This window comes from Megalobrama amblycephala, linkage group LG11 (assembly GCF_018812025.1).
Source record: "Megalobrama amblycephala isolate DHTTF-2021 linkage group LG11, ASM1881202v1, whole genome shotgun sequence".
NCBI lineage: Eukaryota > Metazoa > Chordata > Actinopteri > Cypriniformes > Xenocyprididae > Megalobrama > Megalobrama amblycephala.
In genome coordinates, this window is record NC_063054.1 from 25517091 (window position 1) to 25534223 (window position 17133).

General features: G+C 37.4%; 1 protein-coding gene across 1 annotated transcript; it reads left to right on the top strand.

Moving 5' to 3' along the window:
• Positions 1-4867: 4867 nt before the first annotated feature.
• On the top strand, positions 4868-13722 carry cacng4a (calcium channel, voltage-dependent, gamma subunit 4a). The gene is made up of 4 exons (XM_048206965.1): positions 4868-5536; positions 7454-7537; positions 7819-7959; positions 11201-13722. The coding sequence occupies exons 1-4, from the start codon at positions 5308-5310 to the stop codon at positions 11728-11730; spliced, it is 984 nt and encodes a 327-aa protein (XP_048062922.1). The 5' UTR covers positions 4868-5307; the 3' UTR covers positions 11731-13722.
• Positions 13723-17133: the final 3411 nt, after the last annotated feature.

Consider the following 17133-nt stretch of genomic DNA (forward strand, 5'->3'; position numbering starts at 1 on the left):
AGCTAGCAAATGATTTTTTTCTGAAGTATTCTAGGTATGCAATGCACTCTCAGAAAAAAATGGTACAAAAGCTGTCACTGCATGTAGCCTACAATTTAGGTAGGCCTACTAATATGAACACTTTTGGTACCAATCATAGACTGTAAAAAAAGATGGACGACGCGACGCCGCTTCCTTCCATTGTATTGAACTGAAGCCAAAATGGGCTGATGAATGGGGCGCTGACACGTTACGCAATACGTCAGAAAAAAAAAAGTTTGGAGCCTGGGCATGCGCAGAAGGAATCGTCGTGGAGCCGGAGGCGGAGTCGCGATATCAAACTTCCGCCCAGGCGACTGCGTCATCATTCATGTATTTTAAATAGACTATAAAAATTATACACAATTTAAAAGTCTACCTATAAAATAATAGGCTATTCTGTTTCTAGAGCAATAATATTTTTTGAAACAGCAAATTCAGTAGATAAAATCAATATAATATGCCACTAGAAACAACTCTAAATCGCCAGAAACGGTCCTGCCATTTTAAATCAAGTTCAACTAACGTTACAGGAGATCGATTGCTGTAATTAGAGTAAGCTATCATTAGTTTTGTCCTGCTAATTATTATTTTATACCCATAAAAATAATAAGTAACTGCCAGATAACGATCACCTGCTTTTTCCCGACATGGTTAACATTAGGTGTGTTATCTTAACTAATAACATTTATTAATTAGCTTATAACGCCCACATTTAATGTTACAGAAAAAAGTTCAGTGATCCGTCAGATCCTGTAGGTCAGTTAGTACAGTTTACTGCTGAACAACTCATTTTGTTGGTGTTAAATAACAAAGAAATCGAAAATTAACAGTTAGTTAATACATCTTCAATCTCCCCTCGAAGCTCCGACAGTCCTCAGACAAGCTGTCAATCAACTTCGAATCACGACGACACGCCCCGTTTTTATAGCATCAAATTGCTAGCTAAAATCTAAATCATCACAAAAACGAACAATTGAATATATATCAGCGTGATAACAACTACCTTAAATGACCAGAACCATCTTTCAGAAAGTTTTATTTGAAGCAGAATTTATTTTTAAGTTTTCACTGAAGTCTCATTCGACTGCATTGAGAGGGCGGGGTTTATGACCTGTACTGCATCCAGCCTCCAGGGGGCGATCAAAGAGCCCGCGGCTTCACTTTTCAGGACGTATGAGACACACCCGGGCTGCGTTCCACTCCAGTTTTAGACACGCACTCGCGAATTTCCCTACACACTTCCCCTCGGGGGAATCCCTGCCGCCATTTTGAAGTGCGTTCCACTTCGTGAAGTGGACGAGGGAAGTTTACATGGACAGACCCTCGCTCCCTCGATTTTAACCGAGGGAGCGAGTCTACTTCACATGTACACTTCAGGCAGCTCCATAACCCACAATGCAACACGATTATGACGTCACCGCATATCGCGTTTAATTTACCCTACCACAAACAATTCTATGATATATTAATTATTTTTTTTAAACATTTAAAACACACATATATGCATATAGAATGCTGTATTAAACAAATTTGTAAGGGGAAAAAATAAATAATAAATCAGCTCCATTGCGGATTCCAAGTGATCAAGGGCTTAGGACGTTCCAGTTCAGCCCATTGCAAAGGTTCCGGCAGAAGTGGGCACTCGTGCAACGTAAGCAATGACGTACATCCGAGTCAACGAGACCGAGGGAAGTTAGCGAGGGAAGGGCATTTAAAAACCGAACTGGAACGCAGCCCCGGTACCAATATGTAGGCCTATGTTTGAGGTACAAATATGCACTTGTTAGATACAAAGGTCGCGTGTATACCTCTTTTGAAAGGGTATTACCCCAGTGACAGTTTTTGTTCCTTTTTTTTTTCTTTCTGAGAGCATGATGTCTTTTAATAATGTATTATTTTTACCATTCATTTTTATGTATAATAATTTTATCTTTTATTATCATAAAGGGGGTTTCATTTTAATCTTATAGTTGGTATTTTTACTTCTTTTAATGTGAAGTACTTTATGCATATTGTAGGCCCTAATGCTTTTTATTGTAAAGCACTTTGAGCAGCATTCCTTTCATAAAATGTGCTGTAAATAAAGTTTATTATTATGACAACAAATGATGATATAGTTAAACATCATCACACACCACTTTCACAAATAGCACGTTTGTTAGTTAATATAAGCGACTTACATTTTTGATGCAATATTGTCTGTTTCTGGCCAACAAAAATAGTTCTAAACAAAGATCATAAAATAACCTTTGTGCATCTCCGAGCAACACACAGCTTTGTTTTGACTGATTCATTGATTCAGTTACCCTTTATACTCTGTCTGTGTCTCAATGTGCATACTGTCCATCCTAAATAGTATGTGACATTAGTAATATTCAGTACTATTTAGGGCGGATAGGGTGGATAGTATGTACATTGGGATGCATCATGCAGGGATTCACTTATTTTATTCTTGAATGAATTAGCTGTTGGAACGATTCAGCTGAATGAATGACTCAGTGACTCACTCATAAAGACAGTCACTTGCCGCCACCTACTGGCGGTTTAGTTTGATATTTATAAGTATTTTAAATATACATTTCATATATACAGTGGCAAGAAAAGGTATGTTAACCCCTTGGAATTAACTGGTTTTCTGCAGTAATATGTCATAAAATGTGATCTGATCCTCATCTAAGTCACAACAATGCCTAAACACTTTGAGATTGCTTTGTATCCCCTAATGTAGAATGGTCAAAAATAACTCCTGGCATTTTGCAGGTATGATATATATATAATGTGTGTGTGTAAATACATCTAAGTGCCACAAGAATCAATTTAAGGGTCCATATACAAATATGCTGATTTAAGTAACAGAAAACTGACGGGAATATTGCTTCAGAATAAATTACATTTACAACACAAAAAATATACACTTTACTAGATGTACGATGTTAGTTATTGTGTCATCACAGTATTTGAAAAGGGGATAGATTTTAATATTTGGTCAATGTACTTGAGGAGAGTGAGTTGCCAGCTGAGGAGAGCAAGTCGTCCCCCGTGTGAGGAAAGTGAGTCGCCCGCTATGTGTGGAAAGTGAGTATACATGTCCACCGCTGGCCTATCAGTGGGAAACGCAGTAGCCACTGGCAATAGTATAGTGACTTCCAATGACAAGTCATTAGTCTTATTTTTGAACTTTCCGGCCCTCCTTAGTGCATGACCTTTGAGCCCACAGATGGCACTGCATGAGAAACCATCATGCTACTTTATTAAATACAGCCACATGTGCTCAGGAGTACTTTGGAAAACCTTTGTCACTTAACACAGTTTGACACTGCATCAAGAAATGCAACTCAAATATCTTTTTACACAAGGAGAAAGCTACACATCTATTCAATGCAGAGATGCTGCTGAGTTCTTTGGGCCCAAGCTCATCTCAGGTGGTCCAGAAGGCAGTGGAAATGTGTGCTGTGGTCAGACGAGTTCATGTTTAAGCTTGTTTTTGGAAAAAAATGGACTTCGAGTTAGATGAAAGGGACCATCCAGATTTTCATCAGTAACAAGTGCAAAAGCAAACATCTGTCATGGTATGGGGGTGCATCAGTGTAAACGGCATGAGTGACTTGCATATGTGTGCAGGTACCATTGACGTGGAGGCATATATTTGGATTGTACAGAGACATAAACTGCCATTAAAATGATATCTTTTCTGGGAAGCAAGACAATGCCAGGCTTCATTCTGCACATGATAGCTACATCAGAGTGGTTTCTAGAAACTCTACACCATATTGTAGATGTGCCTGACTGCCTGTCTGCAGTCCAGGTCTGTCTCTTGTATGGCCCACCATGAAAAGGAGAATCAGACAATGACAACAACAGACTGTTGATCAGATGTCTTATATCAGGTGAGATTGGGTAAAATAATAATAATAATAAAAAACACTAGCAAAATTGGAACAATTAGTATTTTTAATTCCCAAATGATTAAAAATTGTAATTAAAAGGAAAGGTGATGTGTCACAGTGTGAAACATGCTTGTGTCCCAACTTTTTTGGAGTGTTGCAGCCATAAAAATTTAAAAATTTTTATACTTACAAAATACAATAAAGTTGTTCAGTGAAAACATTGGAAATCTTTTCTTTACACTTTTGTCAGTTAAATAAATGTTAAAGAGAATAAACAAGTCACAGATTATACATTTTATTGCATTTTACTAAATGTCCTAACTTTTCTGGAATTGAGGTTGTAAAGCAGCTGGCGACTCACTTTTCAAATACTGTGATGATGACACAATAACTAACATTGTATATCTAGTAAAGTTTATATTTTTTGTGTTGTAAATGTGTTGTAATTGTGTTGTCATTTATTCTGAAGCAATTTTCCTGTCAGTTTTCTGTTACTTAAATCAGCATATTTGTATATGGTCCCTTAAAATGATTCTCGTGGCGTTTTAACCAATTTTTTCCCCCTAGCCTTATTAAATGCAGCCTCTCATCTTTCGTTTCATATTCTTACATTTTATCAATACATAAATTTGAATAAGATATCGGCATCTGCTGGTGAGGCCGATTAACAGCAGATGGAGATCAACAGCAGGTGGAGATCATGCATCGGCAATCTAAATGCTATTCCTGCAGTTCCTGGATGTCCGATGTTGAATTTCTGTCGAATTTGAACCATTGAATTTGTGGAACCGAATTTGTAAAGCGAAATAAAATGGACCGAAAATTGCCAGTTGAGTATTATAGGTTGTATTTTTAAACAGACTGAATATGTTGGAAGTTAAATCTGAAAGGTGAATATGAATATTTTTTAATAATAAATATGTGTGTGAAATGTTTTGAAGTGAAATATTCACAGCTATGACCACGTTGAATTTCAGCCCATAAAAATGCAAGCCCTAAAAATACAATGCATTAAAATGCAAGCAATGCAATGCACTTTTTTTAATTAGTGCAATTCTACAAGCTTTTTATTTCAAAAATATTTGGCATTAATAAACTTCCATAACCTTACTGACGTTATTTAAAGGTTTTAAAAATAAAACCCAAAAAGAACATTAATTTCAGCAAGTCAGTCACCTTAAGCTGGATGCAACAGGTAAATTCTCTCAAAAGGTCGAGGAACACGAGATGTGAACACTTTGTGTTAGAAGTCGCAGCTTCTTTTTTCCCCCGTGTCGTAGTTTCCATCCAAAAAAATGTGATTAACCATGCGTGGCTGAATTTGAACACGCAACAGAGATAGGTTAAATGTACTGTGAAGTTCTCTTGATGCTCTCATTTCAGTCTAGCATACGATGTCATGGCTTGGCGTGATCGTGGAGTTCAAATTGTTTTGACGAGCCTGGGCGCGTTCGCAGCGATCAGCCTGATGTCCGTCGCTATCGGGACCAACTACTGGCTCTACTCTAGAGCACACATCTGTAACACGACCAGAAACGCAACAGATGAAACCCAAACCTTGCTGCAGCCAAAGAAAACACGAGGAGATCTCACGCATTCTGGACTTTGGAGGGTCTGCTGTATCGAAGGTAAATGGACGGGCAGATTTTAATATTATAATACTAGATTGAACTTTTTTCTTATTAGAACTTTTTTGTTATTTGTCAAAAAATATTTCTCTATAATAGTTAATTGGTCTTATTAAATGCTTTTCAATGATTTCTTGTTTAAGTAATTTGAGACGCACTATTCATGAAGAATGTATCGAATACATTCTGCCAAGTCACTACAATCTCTAAATATGGTTAATAGATGCATTGTTACATTACATTATGTTAATAACTAAATAATGTTAATATTTTAACATTTTATGTTAATAACTAAATAATGTCAATAAATATAGTTACTAATATAGTAATACATTCATATAATAAACTATGTACTCACTAGCAGTACTATTGAAAGTGCTGCATCAAAAATAGAAATATTTAAATCCTGCCTTCCTTATAATGCTGGTGCATTTGAAGTTCAAATCCTTTAAAAAAAAAAAAAAAAAAAAAAAAACTAACCTCAAATACTCTCAAAATCTTTCTCTTGTGCATTAAGGAGACTCTATTCTAGAAGGCTAGATTGCACCAGAGGCTCTTTCATTTGCCTTTACAAGGATCCTTTTCAAAACATTGACAAACAAATAGATTACATTTTCTGCAAGATACTGAGATGAATATTCCAAGGAATAATTTGTATTTCACCCCCATAATATTGGTTGTTTATTTGAAAATTTTAATTCTGTTCTGTAAAGATTGTTAATTTTTAATATATCTGTCTATTCATGAGCCTTTAACCCTTTCGATCGTGAGTTTAAAATATTCTAACTGTCCCCCCAGAGTGAGTTTTTTTAAGGCGACCGTTATTTTAGAACGTTTGCCTTTAATGTTTCCATGGCGACGCGTCTTGCGTGTCACGAGCGCTGAACGCAGCAACAATAACACTGTATGACAGATGGATCGCTATTATTTAGTTTTTTCTTTTATATTTAAAATATTCGCAAAATTGCTTACCATGTCATCAACTATATGATATTCCGATTCTCAAATATGTGTAAGTGAGTGTGCTTTGTCGTTTTAAAACCTTTATAAATGATCTTTATCTTGATCTATAATGCGAGATGGGCGCCGCCATCTTAGTTTGCGCTGCAGTTCACAGAGTCCTGTCAGTCAGATTTACAGCAGGTGAATTCATCAATTTCTCCCGAAATATATGCAAGTAAGTGGCTGGTGAACTGGAAGAATAATAGAGTAAACTTTATAGTTACTTAGGCCCATTATGTGCGTCTGATATGAATAAATGTCGGCAAATTATATTTGTTATTGCTGCTTCCACTGATGTCGGACATCAGTGTGTATTTTATAAAACTCTTAATGTATTGTTTTAATGGTGCTTATGCATATTTAAATGTCTGAAACCTTAAAAGAAACATTATGTGGCTGAAAACGCTGCATAGCTGTGATATATGACAAGAGCTGCGCGCGTCCGTCTCGCAGCCAGAGCGCGAAAGCACAGTTTGAATCTGGCAGTTATGTGACGTCGCTGAACGTTCGAAATCCCATATGTGGGACCGTACGCCCAGGGGCACAGAAATAAAAATCCCATATGTGGGACCGTACTGCTCAAAGGGTTAAAGAATGTCACAAGCATGAGCAATGGATGATAAAACATGATGGTTTAAAGACCTCAACAAGACTATACCTGTGGTACAGATATTTATCAGTTACATGTAAATTTGCATACATTAAGGGATATTTTAGAGTAAGGTCAAGCAAAAGAGAAAGCACATAAAATATATAATATATTCTTAGTACTGAAGGAAGGAAGTTAGTTTAAGCTTTTGAATATTAATTCTGAAGAAAAAAAAAAAAAAACGAGGAAGAAAATTAACTTAAAATTGATCTTATAAGGTAATGCAATCTTTATATAAAATTCAGCAGCACTTATGTTTGGCACAGGGATCAACAATGGGAGCTGCTACTGGATCAATCATTTTTCTGTGGATAATGACTATGACACCGACAGTTCAGAGTACATCCTCCGTGAGTTCATTTTCTTTATAACATTCAAAGAACGATTCAAAATAATATTCCACCACTTGATTAAATTCCACCAAAGATTAAATTATGATTATATATGTCATATATATTATTATTTTTTAGCCCAGTTGTTTCAATATGACATTTCTATAATAATGTTGGCTAGTGTATGTACATATATGAAACTTTGCTTTCATTTTAGGCATATCTACAATGAGAAGCTGGTGGCACATTTCAGGTTAAAAGTCTGTTTACATAAAGTAAGATGCCTTTGTGTGTTGCAGGATTGGTGCGGGCATCCAGTCTCTTCCCCATCCTGAGTACCATCCTGCTTCTCTTGGGGGGACTTTGTGTCGGGGTGGGCCACGTTTACAGCAGCAGAAATAACATTACTCTGAGTGCAGGAATCCTTTTTGTATCTGCAGGTACAATGCTTGCCAGTAACCTTAACATTCAGCCAGTTCTATTGTTTCAGAAGAGAATCCCTGATGAGTCTCCAAACACAAATCATAATTTTAGCAAAGCATATTTATGTATTTTAATTGAAAAAGCAGTGTTGCCATGAATGCTATAATGTTGTAAAACATATTTTGCCAATTTTAGTTTTAATCATTTTTTCCAGTTTCATTTTCTGCATATGTTGTGATGATCAAAAATATATACATACCTGTAACTGTCACATTTACATTCAGTTTAGTCTGTCTTAGTTTCATTTTCAAGGACTTTTAGTTTGCTCATCTTGTGCTACCTGATTCTTTGTTTCTTTGTGCCTGCTAGTCATTTGTCACCATGGTTACTCAATAATTAGATCACCTTTTAGTCTTTGAGTTCATCATCACTGTATATTTATTAGGGCTGCACGATTAATCGCATGAGATTGTCATGCGTGTCTCATCAGTAAAGCCGGTTCTGTGATTAGCGGTAAATGTCCATCACCTGCTTTCAAATGGAGCGGCACTTAATATACAGAGCCGTAGTTCGCAGACAAGCTACGCAATATCGCGTTCATAATCGAAGCCGATTCATCTGCGATTATGAACGCGATATTGCGTAGCTTGTCCGCGAACTACGGCTCTGTATATTAAGTGCCGCTCCATTTGAAAGCAGGTGATGGACATTTACCGCTAATCACAGAACCGGCTTTACTGATGAGACACGCATGACAATCTCATGCGATTAATCGTGCAGCCCTAATATTTATGTTCCTCTTCAGTTCCCATTCATTGTCCGGTATTGTTGTGTTGTTGTGTTTTACACGGTGTGCCATTTGAGTTTCTTCACTCTTGGATTACCTGTGTCTCTTGGATTAATAAACATAATTTCTATTTGAATTACTTAGTCTATCTTCTTCATCCTGTGGACTAAACGTTACAGAATACTGGATCAAAAAAGAAAATGGATTATGCAGTGGAGCAACTCCAGTCCTTATATCAAGGAGCACGGCTATTGGAGGATTTTGTGGATGAATTCCTTGAACTATGCTATCAGGTATGTTGGGACGAGTGCACTTAAAAAATGCATTTTTGGAGCAGGCTTAATGATGAAGTGCTCCAAATAATGCTTGTGGGGAACGACAACTGCTCATTATTTCTATATATCGAGTATGCCCTGTGTGTGGCTGGTTCTCCACTTATTGTAAAGGAGGAAGCCTGCTCCAAACCAGCTATAATAATCCCAACCCTGCCTGCTCAAAATCCTCCAGTGGACCTCACACAGCTGAATCCATAGCCCAGCCAGCCATCAACCCCTAGCACGGACATTTCTTTCAAATGAAAATTACCCCAAGCTTTACTCACCCTCAAGCCATCCTAGGTGTATATGACTTTCTTCTTTCTGATGAACACAATCGGAGATATTTTAATAAATGTCCTGATGCATTCAAGCTTTATAATGGCAGTGAACGGGTCACGAGTATGAGCTGAAGAAAGTGCTTCCATCTACATCCATCCATCATAAACGTGTACTCCACATGGCTCCGGGGGTTAATAAAGGGCTTCTGAAGTGAAGCAAAGCAATGTGTTTTGTAAAAAAATGTCAATATTTAACAAGTTATTAAGTAAAATATCTAGTTTCCGCCAGACTGCCTTCTGAAACAAGGACAGAGCCCGCGCCCCAATTTGAGTCTGACCAAGTGTATGAGCCGCCACCGTGCATCGCAGTGGGATTTTTAGTGGAATAGGAGGGTATGGAATATAATTATTATGATCATTTAGATACGGATGTTATCCTGAGTCTCCTGTCCCACCCAGCACTAAGCGGTATTGTCATCGTCACTGGTCCACCAAGATTCCTGAGTCTTCATCGTCGCCGCTGGTCCCGCCCAGATCGAAATCATCTGTGTCTTCATTGCCGCTGGTCCTGCCCAGCATAAAGTCTGGTTTGTTGCCCTGTATCAAGTCTATGTCACTGTCATTGATCCCACCCAGCCTCCCTTCCCTTGCCACCACATCCTGATTCAGTCTGTCAACCCCTCCACCGCTGGTTCCCTTCAGCCCATTGACTTCTCCTCTAACACCATTCTGTTGTGTGGATAAGCCTCAGGTCTTCCGGTCTCCAGCGTTGCTCAGGCAGGTGGATCCTTAGCTCCGCCTCAAGCCAGTAATCCCGTTATTCCACCTTGGTCCATCGACCTGTCGGCTCCACCTTGGTTCCTCCCTCTCTCAGCTCCACCAGATACCATCGTCCTTCCAGCTCCACCGGGTTCCCTCGTTCCCGCTCCGTCTCTCCACCCCTTCGGCTGCACCGGGCTCCAACTTCCCTCCGGCTCCGCTTGGCCCTCAGCCACTCTGGCTCCACCTCAGTCGCTCATCAATACGGCTCCGCCTCGGCCTCCTGGGCCATCATGTCACCTGATCCCATCTACTCTCTGTCTGCACCCAGGGCTCCACTACCATCAGCTTCTAATCCCGGGTGTTGTCAGCAAAGTTTCCACCATGGCTCCTCCCTCTGTTGACTCCACTGTGGGCTTTTATCCTGGCTACTACTGAACCACCTCTAAAATCATATTATGGCGTAAGGCCGCGCCTTCTTGGAGGGGGGCGTTCTGTCACAATTACATTCAGTTTAGTCTGTCTTAGTTTCATTTTCAAGAACTTTTAGTTTGCTTATTTTGTTACCTGTTTCCTGTGTTTCTTTGTTTCTGCCAGTCATTTGTCACCATGGTTACTCATTAATTTGATCAACTTTTAGTCTTTGAGTTCATCACTGTGTATTTATGTTCCTCTCTTTAGTTCCCATTCATTGTCCAGTATTGTTGTGTTTTACATTGCTGTGTCATTTGAGTTTCTTCACTATTGGATTATCTTTGTCTCTTGGATTAATAAACATTGTATCTATTTACTTCAAATTACTTCTTCTATCTTCATCCTGAGGACTAAATGTTACAATAACATGCACTTCTCAACTTGATTGGTTAATGCTATGCTCCATTAATTTGTCATACTTTTGTATTACATTAATTCACTAAAATTTTACAATGATGGATTTTCAAAACGGATCTTTTGCATGATTGTAGGAGACATTTTCAGAAGAGAATTGATGATTCTCAAGTAGAAAAGAATTAATGATTCTCAACTTGGAATTGAGAAAACATTTAGTTATGACTTGACCAGGTGATGGCAATGTGGATTATCTAATTAGAAGCTTATTATTATTACCTTTCATCAGGTCTCAGCAATATCATCGGCATCATCGTTTTCATCTCTAGTAATGCCGGAGACCCTAGTGACAAGAAAGGAGAAGATAAGAAAAACTTATACAGCTATGGATGGTCCTTCTACTCAGGTGTACTCTCCTTCATTGTGGCTGAGGCCATAGGTGTGTTGGTAGTTAACATCTACATTGAAAAGAACAAAGAGGTTAATTTCAAGCACTTTGAGTTTATTAAAACTGCCCCTCCCCCCTCACCCTCCCTCTACACCAGCATTCCAAGTTACCATTACAGAAAACAATGGTCCCAGTCCTGTTCTCAATCCACAGATGCATCTAAAAGCACTTCCCCTGCCATACTTAGGGTCACCAGCTCCTCACTACCTTTGGGGGACATTTCAATGTATATGCTGGGGAGAGAACATCCATTCAAGGCAGGTGCTCTGGCCTCTTATTACACTGATCTTTCACATCCTAACTTTTTGCAAGCCCACAACAACATCCCTAAGGATAAGGACAGTTTGAATCACAAGATAACTCCTGTGTAAAAAATGCAGTTATGTCACGCATTTACCATTTTTCGCAATTGTTTTTGGCTCAATACTCATTTTTTTCTCTCTCTAGTTTCTTATTCACGCCAGATGTGAATTTCTAATTCATTTAACCAAATTCCATGCATTTTTGGCACATAGGTACAATTGTCTACAATATGCACAATAACTAAATACACATGGTTTGCTGATCAAAACTGATGAGTTGATTTATTGAAATTGTCACACTCCTCACAACTTCTTTTTCATCATATGAGCCAGCATAATCCATTTAATTATCAAAATGTATCAGATATACATGTATTTCACATAAATATATACAACATTGAATGTTTTTGGTTTACATGTAATGGATTGCTACAACTGTGCATATTTTTTTTCTGTGTACTACATGTGGGAACCGTTCATGAACCAGACAAGTTAATCGTTGAGATGATTCTTTCAAAACATAATTCCAGAAACCCAAGCTCAGAGAACCAAATTTTCAGCTCCAGTCCATCTACAGAACAACCTCCTGCTAGGTACTTTTATGGCACCCATGCTTCCTGACTCAAGGAAAGGTGGCAAACTTTTAAGCCATTTGTAGAAACCAAATGGTCGAAAAGACAACACAATTTAAGCCCAAGAGGATAAAGAGTCTCTGATCTCCAGATCAAAAGAGACTGAGACATTGCAGACCTGTTCTCTGAGTGACCTCTGAATGTCACAGGAGAACCCACAAAGACACAAACTGTATCAAATTGTTCCAAACAATTTGAAACGGACTTATCAAACATCTTTTAATTGCATAAATTTTATATCATATGCTACATGTGACCAGTTATGTTTTAGAACACCCACAACTCATGTAACTGTATAACTATTGAATGGTTGAATGAAAGTATTTCTTGTTTGATATGTATTTAAATCTCTATTTTCCACTCAAATCATGGTTTGAATGAAATCTGTGTAAAATGTATCATATTCCATTTAATAGAAATCATGTTTAAATGGTACTCTCTGCCGAGGCCGGCAATTCCAGAGGCCCGAGGTAACACAGTTTATGATTGGGGCGGAGAAAAGCCACCTTTGAAACAAGACGATACCTGATTGGTCATAACTCCTCAAAGAGGTGGGACAAACACCTAAGTTTAAATAGTCATATCACAAGACAATAGAAGACTAAGACAAAACTAAGATGAAGACTGGGACCAGAGAAGTAACTAATCCTTGAACAAAGAAGAATTTGGCTTAAGACAAAGGACAGACAAGCAGCTCATTCAAGCCATCCAACTTTTACTCACTTTCTTTTTTTTTTTACTTTCTTTTCCATTGAGAGTCTCGTGTTCTAAGCAGGTTCTAAGTTAAGTTTTGCTGCAAAGTTTAACCAACGACTTTTGCCGCCTCAACTTTAAACTCCAGCCACTACAAGAGACTTCATTTAATTGCAGCACGCTCAAACGTGATTGGGTTTTACCTAACCACAATCTGGACCTGAAAGATCCTGCAACAAATCATTGTCTCGGAAAAACACTTTTCTCCAAGCCAAGGACGCTGACAAGGAGATCCCCATTTTAAAGTCGACAAGCAAGTACCTCCAGATTCTAAAGCTGAACTGGAGCATTAAATTACTGTGATTCATGGTTTGTTCAAGTCAGGTCTTACAAAATGTATATTTTGCTAGAAATGCTCATCATTTCATTACCTCTCTTAAAACTATTTTTCTCTCATTTCCTTTCTTTCTGCAACATGTATGAATGTTTATGTGTGTGTGAATGTTTGTGTTAGATTAGTTTGTGTTAATAATCAATAAAGCCTCCTGTAGATTTTAAAAGAAAGCTTCTTGTGTTTGTGCTTGTAAATTTAATGTCTTAAACTGTCGATCTTGTTACAGAGCTATTAATTAGTGTTTTCACAATAGTTGGATATTCATATCCGCAACAAGAGCTTATTACGACCCGAGCAAATGAACGCTGGACGATTCAGTTGCTCGGTTGTAAACTAAATGACTCTTTATAATTCCCTATAAATTAATTATTTCATTTGAGCTGATTTGTTCCTACATACAGTATTGACTTTTCCCAGTAAACATTTACCTATTGTTGAAAACTGGATCTAAAAAGTTAGACAAATCGGACAGTCAGTGTCAAAAAAGAAGTAGGACAAAATTTAAATTTGTATGTAACAAACATTCCTAGGGTTATCTACAATCTAAACATTTTGACCAGTAAGGCTCACGTTATGATAAAAAAATTAAAAACTTGTGATATTGTGAAAAAGTTGTGATATTCAAATAAAACAGTTGTGACAATTGCACTTATAGTTTAGAGAATGTTAATATGAATGTTAAGACTTAAAATGAAGTGTAACCAAGACTGTTTAAGAAAACGTTCCAAAGCAATTAATAAAAACTGTAATATAGAATTTATTACACGGGACAGACTTTTTTGAGGCAATTCAGTTGATTTATTAGGATTTTGAATAAGCCATCTTTTTTCTTTTTAGCATCTATTAAAGAAGCTTAAAAACAGTAACAATACTGCTATAATGGATTGAAATTTTGCTTTGGATTTTTTGCTTTGGATTTTTTTTTTATTTTTTTATTATTGTTCATCATGAAAAAAATTAAAAATAAATCCTTAGGAAAACAATCTTTGTCACATATAGTTAACTTGTTCATTTGGTTCCTAATGTGTCATGGATGACTTGCATCATAAGTATTCATTTTATAATGTAAAGGCAACATTAAAACAACATGTTCAGATTTATATTTACTTCACTGAGGTCTTGTAAGAGAAGCATGATGGATTCTCTAGTTCCCAACTCTCATTCACTTTAACGTATTCAAATTCACTGAATTGATGATTGTCACAACTGCTAGCCATGTTGAAAAAAAAAAGAAGAAAAAGAAAAAAAAAAAAACCCAGCATATGCTGGTTATGTATGTTTTGAAGCATGGCTTTGTATGGTTTGAGCTGGTTTAAGCTGCTCCTTAGTTGGCCCTTAGCTGGTCATTAGCTGGTTTAAGCAGGTCAAATGCTGGTCCTAAGCTGGTCCTAAGCTACTAGCTCCAGCTCAGGATCATCTTAAACCAGCTCAAACCAGCTGTCATGCTTCAAAACATACCTAACAAGCATATGCTGTTTTTTTTTTTTCAACAGGGAGATTAGGGGTGTCCATCCTGCTCCTGTAGGGCCAATGTCCTGCAGAACTGATCTGCAACCTGCTCCAACCCACTTGCCTGGAAGCTTCTGGTGATAACAAAGACCCTGATTAGCTGTACAGGTTCAGGACTGGACACCCCTGGTCTAGATTTTTGTTCATGTTTCATGTTTTCAGTTCATGTTTTTCTAGTCATGTCTTTTATTTTAAAATAACTGTCTTGTTCATGGTTTCATGTTGTGATGTTTTTCCTGCTTGTTTCACATGTCATGTTTTAATTGGTTCATTGTTTTTTTATCTTGTTTAGCAGTTCATTTTTGTCATTGGTTGTTTTAGTTATGTGCTTACCCACAGTCCTGTATTTAAGCACTCATGTTTGCCATGTTTCATTCAATTCAATTCAATTCAATTCAATTCACATTTATTTGTAAGGGGCTTTTCACAATACATATCTTTCAAAGCAGCTTTATATAGAAAATGCATGTCAGCATTACAATTTAGAGTAGGCCTAATCTGTTATCAGAGGTGTGTCCAAGTTATGTAATTTCAGAAATATACATATACAAATCACGCAGTTAGCTAACAATGTAGTAATTTAAACAATGAGTGTGTTTACATGCACCCTCATAATGTGATTATAATGGGATTTTGACAATATTGCAGTTAAACTTCACCTCATGTAAACGCAATGCTTCAATCAAACGAATGCAATTAAGCTCTTAATCGTAGTAACCATAATCGCATTAAACTTGGTGGTGTATGCCGATTTTAATTGCAATAAACAGGCATGTAAACACCTTAATCTCATTATTATCGCTCTGACCAAAGTGTGCACGTGCTCAGATGCCGTGTGTTATTCACACAACTTTATGAATGAACTCTGTAACATTATTCTGAATTTTTTTCTTCAGCAAATCACTAAATTCTGTCAACACAACTCACTGCACAGTCTCTGCTCCGTATCTTCATCCAGACAGCCATGACGGAAGCACAGGCAAACCCGGCATTGCGATGTTCATCACGGCTCCAAATAATATCCAGTATGTCCATAAAAATGTATTTTGAATTTGATGCGAGTAGATGAAAACAATGGCCAGTAACATGCATACTGTATGCCTATTTGAGTGTGGTATAACCATACTTATTAGCAAATAATCAGAGTATTGAAAAGTGCATGTAAACTGGAGTGAAGAGTTCTCTTGTTCTCTCTCTTGTCATGTAAACATCTTACTGTGATTAAGACCTTACTCTGATTCTGGGAAATAATTGCATTATTAGTGCACACGTAAACGTTGTCAATGGATATATAGCAAAATGTTGAATGGTGCATGGTGATCCAGAGTTTACATCATCTGAAGTCCTCGCAGGAGTTGGTGACATCTCTTCACAAGTGTTGAGGCATCTGAAGTCTTCATAAAAGGCTGGATCCAAACTGGAGCTGACATACTCTCTAGTTACCTCGAGATGGGCATAAAACAGAAAACCAAATGGAGAATAATTAGCGTAGCTGCTGTTCATAACATTAAGCAAAGATAATCATGTGCATTTGATCTGATATAACTGGAGTACAAGGATATGTGATACATTATGTGACTGCTTGGCAAAAGAGATGTGTCTCTAGATTTAGTCTGAACCTTGAACATTATCAGGCTATTCCAGAGTTTCTCTCTCATTTGGTGGACTTGGATATATCCTAGTTACTATTAGAAGCCCAGAGTTTTGTGATCTTAAAGAGCTTGATGGATTGTAGGGCTATAGAAGATCAGTTAATTACACAGGAGCTAAACTATTTAGGGCCTTATAGGTCAGTAGCAGTACTTTACAATTGATACGGAACTTAATAGGTAACCAGTGTAGAGATGATAAAATTGGTGTTATATGATCATACTTTCTTGACCTTTTGGTCTAATTGTTGCTTGTTTATTGAGGATGCAGGACAACCAGCTAGTAATGCACTACAGTAATCTAATCTAGTAAGTCTAGAGGTCATAAATGCATGAACTAACTTTTCTGCATCAGAAACAGATAACATGTTCCATAGCTTAGCGAAGTTTCTGAGGTGCAAGGAGGCTGTTTGTTGTGTATTGAAGTATGCTACACTGTTCCATATTATTTATTGTCTAGCTCATTGTTCAGTTTTTTGTTTCACATCTTAGATTAAGTTCATAGTTTATGTTTTTGGATCATCACCATTGAAAATAAAACTGCAGTTGAGTTCTCTACACCCTCATCTTCATTTGCTTCATGCCAGCTGCATTA